The sequence below is a fragment of the Zea mays genome, chromosome 4 (assembly GCF_902167145.1).
Source record: "Zea mays cultivar B73 chromosome 4, Zm-B73-REFERENCE-NAM-5.0, whole genome shotgun sequence".
Lineage (NCBI taxonomy): Eukaryota > Viridiplantae > Streptophyta > Magnoliopsida > Poales > Poaceae > Zea > Zea mays.
In genome coordinates, this window is record NC_050099.1 from 192,435,165 (window position 1) to 192,449,957 (window position 14,793).

Genomic DNA, 14,793 nt, shown 5'->3' on the forward strand with positions numbered 1-14,793 from the left:
AAGTTTTGTTCACGCCGAATTCATTTCACATTGAATTTTAAGTGAAACCAACTATTCAATTGGAAATGAATACAAGGCTCTGTAAAAGCAGAAAATGTTTTTATTGTTTGATATGATACTCTAAAGGCAAGAGCAAGTATGTATTTCATTAAGCATGTTAAGCATTAGAGAATAAACTTGTTGTATTTGGTATTTCATGAATGATCTTGTTGGCATACTTGTGTTTTTCTATGTTTTGCTAAACTTGGAGAAAATTGTTAAGCCATTATCATAAATGAATTTGCATGTGTTACCTATGGAATCTAAATGATGATTTTGGTTAGAGCATCAGATCTACACCATTTTCTCGCTTCTAAGTTAAGTTAAAACATTGGCTACAATTTAATTCGAACATAGAGGCTCCTTTTCAACTTATTTTTCGGTCTTTTGGCTAAGATCAAGTGTAACATTTGTTTTACCAGTTTAATATATGGTATATGAACAATATGTTCACTTTGACATTAAATTCATTTTATGATTATTTTTATGTGGAGGATCTATTAAGACTCTCAAGTGTCGCTTAGTCATCCAATCAATATCATCAAATATGGTTGAGTACCATCACAACACACGAATATTATACTTACATATGAAAAGAGATGTTATATAAATATGCACACTCTCTCGCTTCTCCGATCTATAATAGTGCATGTGAGGATAGCGACGGTGTCAGAAAAAATTTAGGAGATGCTTAAATAAATCACTATAATGATATAATCTTAGTAAATAGATATATATAATAGTTTATACGTTTTAAATTTTAGAAAATGTTTTAGTGATGCTCTTTGCGTTTAGGAATGGTAGCGGGGCTAGAGCTTCACCCGTCCCACCGCTAGATCCGTCCCGACCATTGGTGATTAATAGGAATTGGTTTATTGAGATAGTATTAATCAGGTGGAAGTTGTTTTTGTATATGCGTGGTCTATCGGAGAAACAAAATTTTGTATACAACTCCAAATAGCTAGATAGAAGTAATCCAAAAAATACGTTTCTTTGTTGCAGATAACCGTCTCTTCATCTTCCTCGTGCGCTTCCAGTCAGGCAAAGGCGGCGGCACGCCCCCACGATCTTGCGCGCGCGCTGGACTCGCAGCCTCGCATCGCAAGCTAGTTCTTTGGGGGCGGATTCCCCGATTGCCTGCCATTATTCTGGCTTGGTTCTTGCCTCTGTTTGGGTACTCCGGCGAATCGTCTGAGTTGGGGACTGGTCCTCCTCCTCCTCCCGATGGGGGGCTGGAACCGGTCGCGGCATGTGAGATGGCAGCGTGACCGCCCGCGGCGCCCTCCGCTCCCTCCGCCTGATTACGGTACGGACGTCCCTCGCTCCTCGATTTGGGTGATGCTAGCCCACAATCTCTTTGGGTAGGATTGGATCCCCGAATTCGTCTCGTCTCGTTATTTACTCAGTAGTTCTAATTGAACAGAGATTTGGTGACTCGGTCATTGATTCGAGCTTAGTGTCAGAGTTACTGATGCAAATGGCCTGCTGTCTGAACTCTGAAGATTTCTCGTGTGTGTACATTGTTCCTACTTTGCGAAATGTTATACTGAGATGTCAGAATACAAAACGCTAGTAGCTTTGTAAAATGCACCTGTTGGAGATAGCCATTCCTGTTTGTCTATTTGGGGAATTGGAAGAGGGAGTGTACTGGAATTGCAAGTGTGCAGTAATTGCAGATGCTTTTTTTTTCCATCCACTAGTGTCATCTGTCTGTAGGTTGTCATTTGTTCCTACAGGAATAGGGATTCGATTAGTAATTAGAGGAATTTAACAAATCAGTATTTTTTTTTTGCATAAAACCTTCATCCGAAATTCAGTAGGTATGGCTTTCTTTATCCCAGCTCAAATGCCATACGCTGGCATGCCATTGTAAGCTTGGCTTATGATTTATGGAAGAACCACATTACAGCTTGTAACCCTAGAAAATTGGGTCATGCAGTAACAAGAAACAGTATTTGGATTAGAGTTAGCTTTAGCATTTAGACTTTTATGGATATGATTTTGTAGTAGGGTTAGTATTTTCCTTACCATTCTCATTACTGGTGATATATCACTAGGGTACAAATAAAAAAGTGAAAAGGCGAAAGCATATGAAATGAAGGGGAAGTACTCTAGCCATCACCAGCGAGCTAGTGTCGCGGTTGCCCTCTTTATTTGAATTATAATACCAGTTTCATATACGCAGGACCGGAGCACTGCTCAGTCCCATTATGGGAAAGGGAATTCTGCAGCTACGTCGGCAACATTTCTTGGCAAAGGTTCTGTGAAAACAAGCGGTATGCTTCAGTAGACAATACCCTCGAGCACTGGGACGATTCAGGAGCTCTTGAGAATTTCCAGAACTCAAAGGCGAGGTTCTGGGCTCACTACCATGGCCAACCTTCGGATATTCCTTTGCCGGACCCTGATATGTACATCGACAAGGTCGACCACCGCTGCAGAGTCGACCCTGAGCTGGTAGCTGATCTGGATAAGGTACGGGTACCATTTGAAACGGATTACAGTTCTGGCCTGGCTACTGGATCGACCGATGCCGGGGCGGATAACAAGCGCGCCCAGAACCAGTGCGGGAACTGGGATATCTATGTGGAAAAACCATCTGAAGTCAACAGGTGGGAATGGGAGGCTAGTTCAAAACCCGACTTGAGCTGGGGAGCGAAGAATGAAACTTCGGGTGTATGGGGTAATGGCAACTCAGGTTGGGGTGATGCTCTGGAGAAACCCAACTGGCGTGGCTCGAGCAACGACCATTACTCGTCGAACAATAGAAACAGCGGCTTTTTTGGTGGATCCAGCAATAGGCACCAGCAGGAGGATCCAACCCATGCATCTGGAAGGAAACGGAACAGCGGGGAGTACTCACAGCAGTGGAACAGCAAGCATAGGAGACAGGATGGGCGGTATCAAATTAGCAGTTGCCGGGGACGAAATGACGAATGGCGTCCATGGCACTAGATGACTTGCAGATAAATGGTTACCAGGGGAAAAATGGCTCTTGGTTTTGTGGCAGAAGCGTGAAGGTCTTATTCCGTTCAGCGGGGATTGGACCGGATTGAGAGGGGATTTTGTCCTAAAATCCACCTCAACCCTCTTCAACCTCTTCCAATCCGCTTGGATCGCTGGTTAACCGAACAAGACCGGAAGAAATTTTGGTGAAAGACGAGTAGGTTGTAGCTTTTGTTTTCTCTTGGTTGTAATGGAGGAGCATGACTGCTATCTTGCTACCGTTTCAGTGCAAAGAAATGTTCTCCACCTGGCTGTACTTCTCCATTAACGCAATGGTCTGAATCTTCTGGACTGTTATGTGCTGTGGCGCAGATATCAACAAAGGAAAAAAAAATGGATGTCTTCTGAATCTTCTCCGTTTGAATATTTGTCTATTTGATATACCTAAACTGATTACTCTGCGTTAACAATTCTTACCTCATGGCTCATGCATTCCAGCCTATATATACAATGGCAACGCAAGTTGTATTTGTTCCTTTTTTTTATCATGATGTTGTTTGTCAAATGAGCACGGAACAACTAGTGAAATAACACGAACCAACCACGAAGAGTTTCAGCTCGGTGTTCAGCAGCTATGCTTGAATGCTGGAACTGGAAGACGATCCCAACGGAAGGGAAGGCGGCGGTGACATGTGAATTGGAGGCGAAGGAGACGACAACCTCAAAAAGGGACTAAACACGAGAGAAACAGGGAATTCACTTACGCTTGTCCCACACTAATTGGGTGTTTGGTTTGAAGATTAAGCTAATCCATCTTCTTCTCACTATTTTTGTTTGGTTCGTGACTTTGTGGAATAGAGTGAGTTGATCCATCACCAGCTCATAGGAAGAAGTTATTATACTAAATTTGAGAAATAAACCCATGATACATCACCTCAATTTTGGTTAATACCAGCTTCGATCGTGTTTTTACCAAAAAAAAATATATATATATGCCAGACAACGACAAAACATATTACATATCCCATTTTTCAAATATTTCGTATACATATCCCATTTTTCAAATATTTAGTGCCGGCTTCGATCGTGTTTTTACCAAAAAAAATATATGCCAGACATCGACAAAACATATGCCATTTTTCAATGACAAAGAAAAACATGTGCCATTTATTTTTTTAAAATTTGTCTGGCTAAAAAAACAATTATAAATTGTTAATTCTGTTTTTGTCAATATAAACAAGAATTCGTCATGTTTAAGGGTTGCGGTTTTGTTTTGTTTCAAAAATGTGCCATTTTGTTTTGTTTCAAAAATGCAGATTGTGCGAAATAACCTTCGCCTGAATACCAGTATCCGCAGTGTAAAAGCTTCATTTTATTACAAAAAAAAAAATCTTCGTCCTCCCCGCGAAGACGCTTCCCGAGCTTCTCCTTCGTTCCTCCTCTTCCCCGCGGCTCTCCTCTGCCCCGCACCGGCACCGCTAGGGTTTTGCCGCCGACCTCTCGCTCGCTTCCGGGCTCCGCGAGGCAACCGTCCGGACCGGCCGGTCGAAATGGTGGATGTGGAGGAGGTCGGGAACAAGATGCAATCGCAGATGCGCCTGCACGCGGAGCCGGATGACGCCGCCGCCGACCTCCCCCTCCCGGCGCTCTTCGACAGGGCGTCGCGGCTTCACGCCCTGGCCTCCAGCTCCGCCCTCGACCAGGTGCCTCTCCGTCTCCCATATCCTGGCAACCGGGATGGCCTCGCCCTTCTCCCGCTCACCAAGAGACAGAGATCGGGCGAGCGGTGCTTACGCGCTTGTTTTTTTTTTCCTTTCCCTGCCGCGCAGGATGGGATCCGCACCGGGGTTGAGCTGCTGCGGCGCTGCGACGAGATGGTCGGCAGGCTCGGTCTTTTCTCCCCCAACGAGACCAAGGACGACGTCTCCACCGCAAACCTCAAGTACCTACTCGTATGTCCGTCCTCCTCCCCCTCAATCTGCTCTGGTCCACATACAAGTCCATGGAACAAGTCGTGTTGGCACTAGACGCCTGGTCGGTTTTATTCAGTTTTCAGTACAATTGCAAATCACAACAGTGCTAGCAAACTTAAGAATTGTTCCAGTGTCTTGCAGGTTCGATTTTCTTCTGTATGCCTCTGATCTTTGTTTGCATTCGTAGGTCCCATATTACCTTGCGGAAATGACCGAGAAGATGGCGCAGGAGGATCGGATCCCGGTTCTTAAGGCGTCGCAGGACCATTTGAAGGTTATCAATTGCTCTATCACATTGTTTCAGTAGGTGCAGCTTTTAATTCGTTTATAAGGAGGGGTCTCTGCTCTCTAGCATGGTACTCTGTCATCATGTTACCTCCTTTTGCACTCCACAGGAGTTCATTGCTCTATGCGAAGTACTAGAGCTTATTCCAGAGGATGAGCTAGAATTGTCTAGGCAGAAGCAGTCTGATACTATGGCAAACAGAAGAGCACAGAAGGTGAGGCCGAATTACTTTCCTCTTTAAGTTCTCAAGGTATCAGTATTCAGTAAGCAGTTTCTTCTCGGTAATTGGAACACAGTAATATGGGACATGGTTCTCTTGTTGTGTTGAACCTATTACACACAGGCTGATTTTTCTCGTAAGATGTTTAAGGTGTGTCGGTTTCATGTAGCACTATTTATTGTTCCTTTTCCTAGGTTGCCCGGTTCAAACGTCAAAAGGCTGCAGAAACAAAGCTCCAAGAGATCAGAGAGAGAAAAGAAAGGCGTGGACGCTCATTGAGAGCAACTGCTTTGTCTGCCCCAGTTGAAGCTGGAGAGGAAGATGACCTGGAGGATGACGGGGAGGAAGAAAGGGAGGTTAGCATCCCACATCCGGAAGCTATTTTCATGTCATGTTTAAGTTTATAAATTTCAGCATATTTCAAATTACAAAATTAGAATGAACTGTGGTATACCATTACTATGGTCTTGTTTTCTCGAAAAGGAGTTTTATTTTTTTTAAATGAACTGTGATATTCTAGAAGATAAAGCCTTTTCATTTGATGGTGGTATTTTAATTCATTTAGTCTGATACTTGTATGGAGCTTTACAATTTGTTGCATGTATCTAGGTTCTTAGACAACTACAGGCTGTCGGCTACATACCCTGCAATGCTTCTTTTAGTGCATACCAAGCCCATAAGGATCTTTTGTTCTCTTTGGTCAGTTAGTGACACAGAAAAGTGCTACCATAAAAATTATCTCATAGCAGTAAAATCCTTACTGCAGTGTATTCAAATGTTTAGCCCTCAGTGTTCTTTCTATGCTATTTTTTTTCTCACAACTAACTAATTATTTTGGAGCCTTTCTGTTAGTGCCTTTTCGTATCTTGTCAATGTATCCTTCCAACTTGTATTAGTTTGCATTCGTTTTTATATTAATCAGAACATATGGGCTGGTTCTGATTTCCTCTTTCTGTGATGCAGGCTTGGTTAGCTACCATCTCATTGGCTATCTGCAAGGTTAGTTTGCTGCGTTGAGAAATATTACATAAAATTGATAGCTGAGTTCTCTTTTCTGTTTCAAAAATTATACTACTTGCATTCATAGTAACATTTGATGCATTAATGTATACATTTTTTATTTTCATATACAGGCTTTTGATCTTCTCGACATGTTAAAGAAGGAAGAAGAAATGCTTCTAGCTGTAAAGGAAAGGAAGGCAAAGGTAATGCTAATGATAGTGATCTAGTAATTTCTTTTCAGTAGCATCTGCATCTTAGGTCAATTATTTTCAATAAACAGTTTTTTATCCTTCAGAGAATGTGGGAGTCTCAGGCTATTATGTTTCACAAATCTGATAAATGCATATAATATCTGCTTTGTGCAATTTGGATCAGATGTATTGCTAGCTATAATCACAAAGTTTCGACTTGGATCCAAACATCAGAAAAATATTGTGAAAAGAAAGTAGCTTTCATGTAGATCAACCCTCAAGGTGTTAAGAGTAGCTGTTTTCTGAAAATTCTGCACAGGGTTTGTTTAATGTTAGTGAAGATATGCTGCTTTTTGATTTGCATATCTCAATAAGATTGGCAACTGCCAACTGATAGAGAACATCTATGGAAGTATTTTACCCATACGTGTTCTTTTGAGGAATTATAAAAACATTTCTTGCATGAATCTGGTTATTGTATAGTTTGTGCATATGTATGAAAAAAAACGTGGCAACAGCCTCTGCTAATCAGAAAGAATGCCTAGAATCCATAGATTTTCTACCAATAAGCAACCACTTTCACTGATGGTGCTTTGGCTTCCTCTATCTGCATGGCTGTTTCAAGTAGACTCTGCACGTACATGGCAACAACCTCTGCTAATATGAAAGAATGCCTCATTTAACAACTAACATTTCCATTTCTCCAGGACGGGAATGCATTTGCTCGTGAAATGCTCGACGAACGGACAAAGAAGGCTGAAGCATGGCACCACAAAGCTGCCAGTCGTGTGGCGTATTCCAAACCAGCCGATCCGATCACCTGTGCAACATTTGCTCAGGATGTCATTGAAGGGAGAGCGAGCGTTTCACAGGCCCACGAGCACAAACACCAGCCCCTGATATTTGGACCTGCAAGCCTTGTTGGCGGCGGTCTGACCAGTGAAAGGGAAAGAATGGCAGCGCAAGTTTTTCAGCCCAGTTACAGGTACGCCACACACCCTAAATTAAGCGATATACACCCCTGAAAGCTGAGGTTTACCTTGTGTTGTACCCTGGAACACCTCAATGCTTACCGTTTTCTATGGCATGTGTTTGTGCTAATGATAATGTTGTTTCTGAATGTTGAATGAGCACTAGTTGTCACAATTCCTACCCCTGTATTCTTGACGCTTTTGAGGGTCATGAACAGCGAGCTTACGAGAGTGCCATCTGATTCGTTTTCCTTTTCATGTTATGTCCTCGCCTGAATCACAGGATGCCAACAATGAGCATAGAAGAGGCTGGCTTGCGCGAGATGAAGATGATGGAGAGGTGGCAAGAGAGGACCGCCGAGATGATGAGAGAAGCAAACTCCGCGTGGCACAAGGGCGGCGACAGCAGCAGCAGCTCGATGCCGCAAGGGGAGGGCGGGGACGAGGATGCCGAGGAGGCCAAGGCACGAGCGTGGGACGACTGGAAGGACGACAACCCTCGCGGCGCTGGCAACAAGAAGCTCACGCCCTGTGGCTAGACTGCAAATCGAAGCACGCTCGCTGTGTGATCGTACGGTGTTTGACTCGACCAGTATTTAGTTTGTATCTGACGATCAGTGTATTTATTATATAGGCTGCTTCTGTAACAGTGTGTTTATACACCATCCACTGCAGCTTCTTCACACAGGTGTTTCCGAAGTTAACTGGGTTAGACAAACTGTGTTGTCCAAGCAAGAGTATCTAACAAATAGCTACGTAACTACTTCATCCGTTTCTTTTTAGTTGTCGTTGATAGTTCAAACCGTTTCTTTTTAGTTGTCGTTGGATAGTTCAATTTTGCACTATCCAGAGACAACTAAAACGAAACAGAGGGAGTATTAACTAATTTACTAAAAATAGATAATAGTTAAATTATTAGTTAGGATGTTTGGATGTTTCAACTAATTTTAGTTGCTAAATATTAGCTCTAGTGCATTCAAACACCCCCTAAGTGATAAACTATATTAATTTTGATTTTAAATGATGTGATATATAAAATTATGAGCATTATTATTCTTTTCTAGTGTTAAATTAGTATGAAATTAACTAGCAATTGATTATATTATTGTATATATACATAAATGTTATTTTTTTGTTGTGGATTCATCTCGAGCTCGCAAACGAGTCAAGCCGAGCTGATTTTCTGACTCAATTGTTTAACGAATCGAGTTGAGCTAGCTCATTACCTTAACGAGCTATCTCGAGCCACGATATCCAGCCCTAGATGCATGCTAGAGTGATTCCATGAACTATATATAAGGTAGATCTCATTATCTAAATTTATGACCACAAAGTGATATTTTACTTTTATACCCTGTCACTATAATCTAACTTTTATAATCCAGAACAAACATGACCTGAGTCATATGCACCGATGAACTGAAACCGAAAACTAACAGTGACACAGGAAAGGGGCTGGTAATTCACTTGTACGTCAACACCTAAGTACAATCATGTTCATTTAAACCTAAGCGTGGGTATTTTCTTTGCTGAAGCTTACAAGAAGCTCCGGAAACGCCAAGCAGCAGTCGTCCATAGACTATGGAGACTCATCCAAAGCTAGCTTTGTCCATTGTCGTGTCCACCGAAGTGGATCCGAATGTACCAAAGGGAACATCCGAAGCTCACCAAACGGATATACTAGTGCTCAGCCGTCGGCCGGCCCCTTCCAAGATGCCAAAGCCAGACATCGCCATCCTTCATGCTCTCAATATGTCACCACTACCCAATTAAGAAGTTCTTCTTAAATAAAAACAGATTTACTTAATAGAAATCTCTTAAAAAATATGGTTACCAAACTAGTTTTTAAAGACTTAAGTTACCGGCGTGTTTGTATCGCCCCTAACTTTTCATAGTTTGTCTAATTTTTTTCTCCGTCTAAAGTTAGTTTTGTAATGCCTCCTTAGCCTCAAGTTAGAGCATCCCGAATGGCGCCCATGCATGCATCCATGAACAGCCCTTGTGGACTCCTCCACATCCTACTCTTTTCATCTTAGGGCATGTATGGAGTATAATGTTTAATATAGATGGTTTTTAAGGTGTCCAACGAGGGTATTTATAATTTTTTTTGAAGACGTCTCTCTGTTAAAAGACGTCTCTGGCTCGCGTAACCAAGTAGCAACAGACTTTTTACTTTTCACTGTATGAATTCGTCGTCTGTTCTATCGATCCGATGGTGTACAAACACATTTACTTCTATATTTATTAATAGACTACATTTATAGACACTCAATTGTAAATATAGTCTTTTAATTATCTCTTATGCTTGAAGAACCGTTTTAATGTCTCTCCACTATATATGTCCTTAAAATAATTGTCGTCCATGTTTTCTAAAATAGTTATTATTATTATGCCCTTTTTTAAATAAATTGTTTTCAAATTAAACATATATATATATATATATATTCATAGTGCACGTTTAAAATTATTATTATACATAATTTTAAATTCTATATTAACATTTAAATATAAATATTGCTAATAACGATAACTATTTTGAAAGAGAGTAGTTATGGTTACTCATGTAGATGGTGTAAGTGTCATACTGTCATGCACCAGACCATGTGAGGGGAGGAGGGTTAACAAAATCGGCGGGAAACCCCAGTAAACCGTCCGGTTTATTGAAACCGGACTGGCCCAGAATAGTTTTGAGCTATTTATTTATTTTATTTAAAATTCATAAATGTTTTTTTATAAATTTAAAAAAATTACTTCATCCGTCCATAAATATTGATTATTTCCGGGAGTTAATCAATTTTAACTTTAATACTTATAATATAAAATTAGTATCATTCGATAGATATTTGGATATATAAAATATTCGAAGATACAAATGGCTATATATTCTATAAATCTAGTTAAACATAAGAAAGTTTGACCCGCATGAATACTATAGCGACAAATATTTGTAGATGGAGAGAGTATAATAAAAAAACTATTCTTTTGGTATATCTCATTTTATTTTTAAAATTAATTCGTGTTTTTTATTAAAACACAAAAAAGGTAAAAAAAATACCGGTTTCTCGCCGAGAAATCTTCAAAAACATTTTATTTGAATTTGAAAATATAAACCGGTTGGTTTTTTTTGAAAAACAACGAAAACTGGTTTCTTGGTAGAGTTTGGTGGTTTCTGTGGGACAGTTTCGCCGGTTGGTAACCGTTTTTTGAATTTTTAAGTTTAAAATGTCAAACTGTGCGGTTTTTCTAGGTTTTAGCTTTTTTTGTCGGGAAACTGAAACCGGTGAGAGTTTTTTTTTAAAAAAAAATTATTGAAAACGCTTTACAGACCTTGTAGTACTCGAGTGGAGTCGTCTATAAATGGCGCGCGGCCGACAACGGGAGAGGCCTGATCCCAAGTTCACAACTCAGACACCCACTAGCCTCCAAGGCCTTCACTGGCCCTTTGCCCCTTTGCTCGCTCGTCCGTAGGCGGCGCAGCCATGCACGCCGCCGACGCCTCCCAGTCCCAGCCCCAGTCGTCCCAGTCCCACGCCGACGCCGAGCTGGCCGCGGCCCTGCGCGAGTGCGTGGCCCACGTCGCGGCCGGCCGCTTCGACGGCGGCGCCAACCGCTGCTTCGCGCGCGTGTCGGCGCTCGCCTCCCTGGGCGACGGGCCGCCGCAGCGGCTGGCCAGGATCATGGCGGACGGCCTGGTGCGCCGCCTCATCGGCAGCTTCACCGGCAGGGGCATCAGCGGCGCGCTCATCGACTCGTGCGGCGACTACTTCGACCGCCAGTCCGTCCGCGCGGCCCGCTGCGCCTTCTTTAAGCTCCTGCCCGCGCTCAGGGTGGCCTTCGTCGCCATCAACCGAGCCATCCTAGACGCCATGGAGAACGAAAAGGTCATACGATATACTGTACTTCAGAATTCCGATTCTCCCAAGCATTCTGTCGTCCGTTTCAGACTGATTAAAATGTGTTTCTTTTTCAATCCCGGTAACGATTTGATGCAGACAATTTTCGTGCTATATATATGGCCAAAGGAACCCGTACGCTGGAATTGGAGTTAGAAAACTAGCTCCTCTTGCAAATTTAAAATACAACCTATATTTCACCGGCAGAGAAACGACCTTCAATTCAGGTTATTAGTCTCAACTAGAGTTAAACTAGTACAATGGACATGTGTACTGCGACGACGAAAAACCGTATTTGATATACCGATAAAAAATAAATTTAAATTAAAGTGAATATATGGTTCATATATCAGATATCAAACTGATAAAAATAAATATTATACTTTATATATATAGCTGAAAGATCGAGAAAGGTATATGTAAAAAAGAACAAACCGATCCTTTTTTATAGCTTATTCGGTCGCTCGTTCTCCTTCAGCTAGCGAGTTGTAATATTACACTTTTTATCAAGTTTACAAACATATCTTATTAAAAAATAAAAAAAATTAAAGTCACACTTAAAATATATTTTAAAGTATATTATAAATAATACTCCCTGCATCCTAAAATAAAATTCATTTTACATTTTAATTATTTTATACAATAATTAAAATATTTGTTTTATATGTGTATTCATCATCATCATCCATTTAAACATAGACATACAAATTAAGAGTTAAAATGATTGATATTTTGAGATGGAGGTGTCACATTAAAGTTAAATATAATTATATTTTTAAAATTTAGTGTAAACATTCAAACAAATTATAAATGACAACGGAGGAATAGCCAAAATTACGTAGCCCTTGTCGCGTTCCCTATCTCCGCGCCAACCTCGCCTCTTTCACGCACCTGCACCATAGCAATGGTCGTTAGAGTTACTAGGCCCGAAAATATTCACGATCTATTAAAAAAACAAGAAGGATGTTCATTTTATGAATAGTAAATTTACATTTTCCCCTCCATGTTTCATCTATTTCGCTTCGTTGCTTTGATCACAGTTCGTGCACGTAATCGACCTGTCCGGTCCGGCGGCTCACCCCTGGCAATGGCTCAAGCTCATGCGCGCCTTCCACGGCCGCCCGGGCGGGGCGCCGCAGCTCCGTATCACCATGGTCCACGACGACGAGGCCTTCCTGGCCCACACGGCGGCGCTGCTCCGCAGGGAAGCCGAGGCGCTGGACATGGCGTTCTCGTTCCACCCCGTCCTGGGCCGGCTCGAGACCCTGGACCTCGGCGACCTGCACCACGCCCTCGCCATGCGGTCCGGCGACGCGCGCGCCTTCAGCTGCGCCCTCCAGATGCACCGCCTCCTCGCGGTTGACGACACCGACACCCAGCAGCAGCTGGCCGCCGCGGCTGTTGGAACCGGACCGAGTGTTGGCCCAAGAGCGGCGTCGTCGTGCTCATGCTACCCTCCGGGCGACGTCGCGTGCTACTACTGCCCCCCGGAGACCGCCAAGACGAGCCTCCCCGACCCCAGCCCGACGACGCCGTTCGCTGCACAGGCGTCGTCGTCGTCGTCGCCGCACCCGCAGTGGACCGCCGTCCCGCGGCCGGCGCTGCTGCCACCTTTGGCGGGCTTCCTGTCGGCGGCGCGCGCGGCGTCGCCCAAGGTGGTGTGCGTGATGGAGCAGGACGCCGGCGACAACGTGGCCGGCGGGCTCGCGGCGCGGTTCGAGGAGGCGCTGCAGCACTACGCGGCGGTGTTCGAGGCCCTGGACGACGCGGCGGGCGCGGCGGGCGAGGAGCGGGCGGCGGTGGAGCGCGTCCTGCTCTGGGAGGAGGTCCGGGACGTGCTGGCGCGGGACGGGCCCGAGCGGCGCGAGCGGCACGAGCGGCTGCACCAGTGGGCCGCGCGCATGGCCGGCGCCGGGTTCGCCGGCGTGCCGCTCAGCTACGTGGCCAAGATGGAGGCGGACGCGGCGCTGCGCAGGTGCGGGCTGCGGGGGTACGAGACCAGAGGTGTCGGAGGTTGCCTCCTCCTGTGCCGCCGCGGGCGCCCTCTCTACTCGGTCTCCGCGTGGCGGCCGTGGCCTTCCCGGGGCTCTGCCTCTGCTTCTTCTTCTGGGAGTGGGAGCAGGAGCAGCAGGCTGCCACAGCTCGTGGCGGCGCCGGTGCAGATGCCGTGGCCGCTCCTACTGCCTCCTCCGGTTTACCACACTCACTGACTCACACGACTCAGTATATATATACTCGCAAGAACAGACATCTACACCGAATCCACTCTAACAATCCATCTCTCTGGACATGTAGTAGTTACTAGAAAATATCGCTGCATCAATGAAAAGATATATATATGTACTATGTGAGAATACGAGTTCTAGTGTGGTTGGAAAAATGTTAAAATATAGAAATGTTAAACTATCTAATATGGCTCCGGGGATGCCGCCGCCGCCGCACTCGTCGCATCTGTCGTGGGACAACTCCGGCGAGCCCGATGAGCAACACATCATCTTCGCTGGCGGATCCCAAGTTCAGTAGCTATTGTGTACCGAAACAGTTCACCGGTGGATCCGAGATTCAGTAGGAGAGCTGCTTATGGTGAATTTCAAATTGACCACTTTTTAAAAGGTGGTCCTGTCTCAAACGGATCATAAAGTCCTGCCAACACAACACATGGTGATGATGTACGATACCAAAGCAAGAAAGAAAGAAAGAAAGAGTTCAACATCATCGTCATTACCAGATTCTGTTTATATAGAAAAACTCCGTCCACGAAAGACCAATTTCAATATGCACTTGAGTTGTTCCCATTTTCAAACGAACTTCGTGGAAAATTGAATCATACATACTATCGCTTGAATAAGCCTGCAAATACTAGGGTCTTTGTCCGTTCGTGTTGTCAAACACCCTTGTAATCTTGTTCCACCCACCCATCATCATCTCCATGACACCATGCCTGTGTCCGGCCGCCACACCTATTTTAATCACAGCTCCAATGTCCCTCGACTGAATCGACATGGATCAGCACACCAGCATCTCTCCTCAAAACTACGTCGCGTAGGAGGCCCCATCGCTGCTTGGCTCGGCGCTGTCATCAGCTCCCGACGAGCCTGATGCGTCCGGCCGCCACGCCGACACCGAGTAGAGTGGCCACGAGCTCCAGCACAAGAGCAGGCAGCCGCCCTGCTCCCTGCTCTCCGTCGCCGCGCACCCGCTGAGGCCGCACCTGTCCAGCACGTCGTTCCCCGCCCTCATCGCGCCGTAGCTCAGCGCCACGCTCCTGAACC

At 44.3% G+C, this 14,793-nt stretch overlaps 3 protein-coding genes and 1 pseudogene across 3 annotated transcripts; all 4 read left to right on the plus strand.

Annotated features, from left to right (window-relative positions):
• The first annotated feature begins 410 nt into the window (after window positions 1–410).
• Window positions 411–520, plus strand: LOC111591456 (uncharacterized; annotated as a pseudogene).
• Window positions 521–1,181: 661 nt separating this feature from the next.
• LOC100277297 (uncharacterized) lies at window positions 1,182–3,291 on the plus strand. The gene is made up of 2 exons (NM_001150902.1): window positions 1,182–1,345; window positions 2,225–3,291. Exons 1-2 carry the CDS (start codon window positions 1,264–1,266, stop codon window positions 2,992–2,994), a joined length of 852 nt encoding a protein of 283 aa, NP_001144374.1. The 5' UTR covers window positions 1,182–1,263; the 3' UTR covers window positions 2,995–3,291.
• A 1,097-nt stretch (window positions 3,292–4,388) lies between these two features.
• Window positions 4,389–8,390, plus strand: LOC100282177 (PP2A regulatory subunit TAP46). Its single transcript, NM_001155089.2, has 9 exons — window positions 4,389–4,688; window positions 4,815–4,937; window positions 5,146–5,232; window positions 5,354–5,458; window positions 5,659–5,820; window positions 6,428–6,463; window positions 6,598–6,669; window positions 7,365–7,642; window positions 7,912–8,390. The coding sequence occupies exons 1-9, from the start codon at window positions 4,536–4,538 to the stop codon at window positions 8,165–8,167; spliced, it is 1,272 nt and encodes a 423-aa protein (NP_001148561.2). The 5' UTR covers window positions 4,389–4,535; the 3' UTR covers window positions 8,168–8,390.
• Window positions 8,391–12,469: 4,079 nt separating this feature from the next.
• LOC100501406 (uncharacterized) lies at window positions 12,470–13,807 on the plus strand. The gene has a single exon (NM_001196131.1). The coding sequence runs from the start codon at window positions 12,622–12,624 to the stop codon at window positions 13,729–13,731; it is 1,110 nt and encodes a 369-aa protein (NP_001183060.1). The 5' UTR covers window positions 12,470–12,621; the 3' UTR covers window positions 13,732–13,807.
• Window positions 13,808–14,793: the final 986 nt, after the last annotated feature.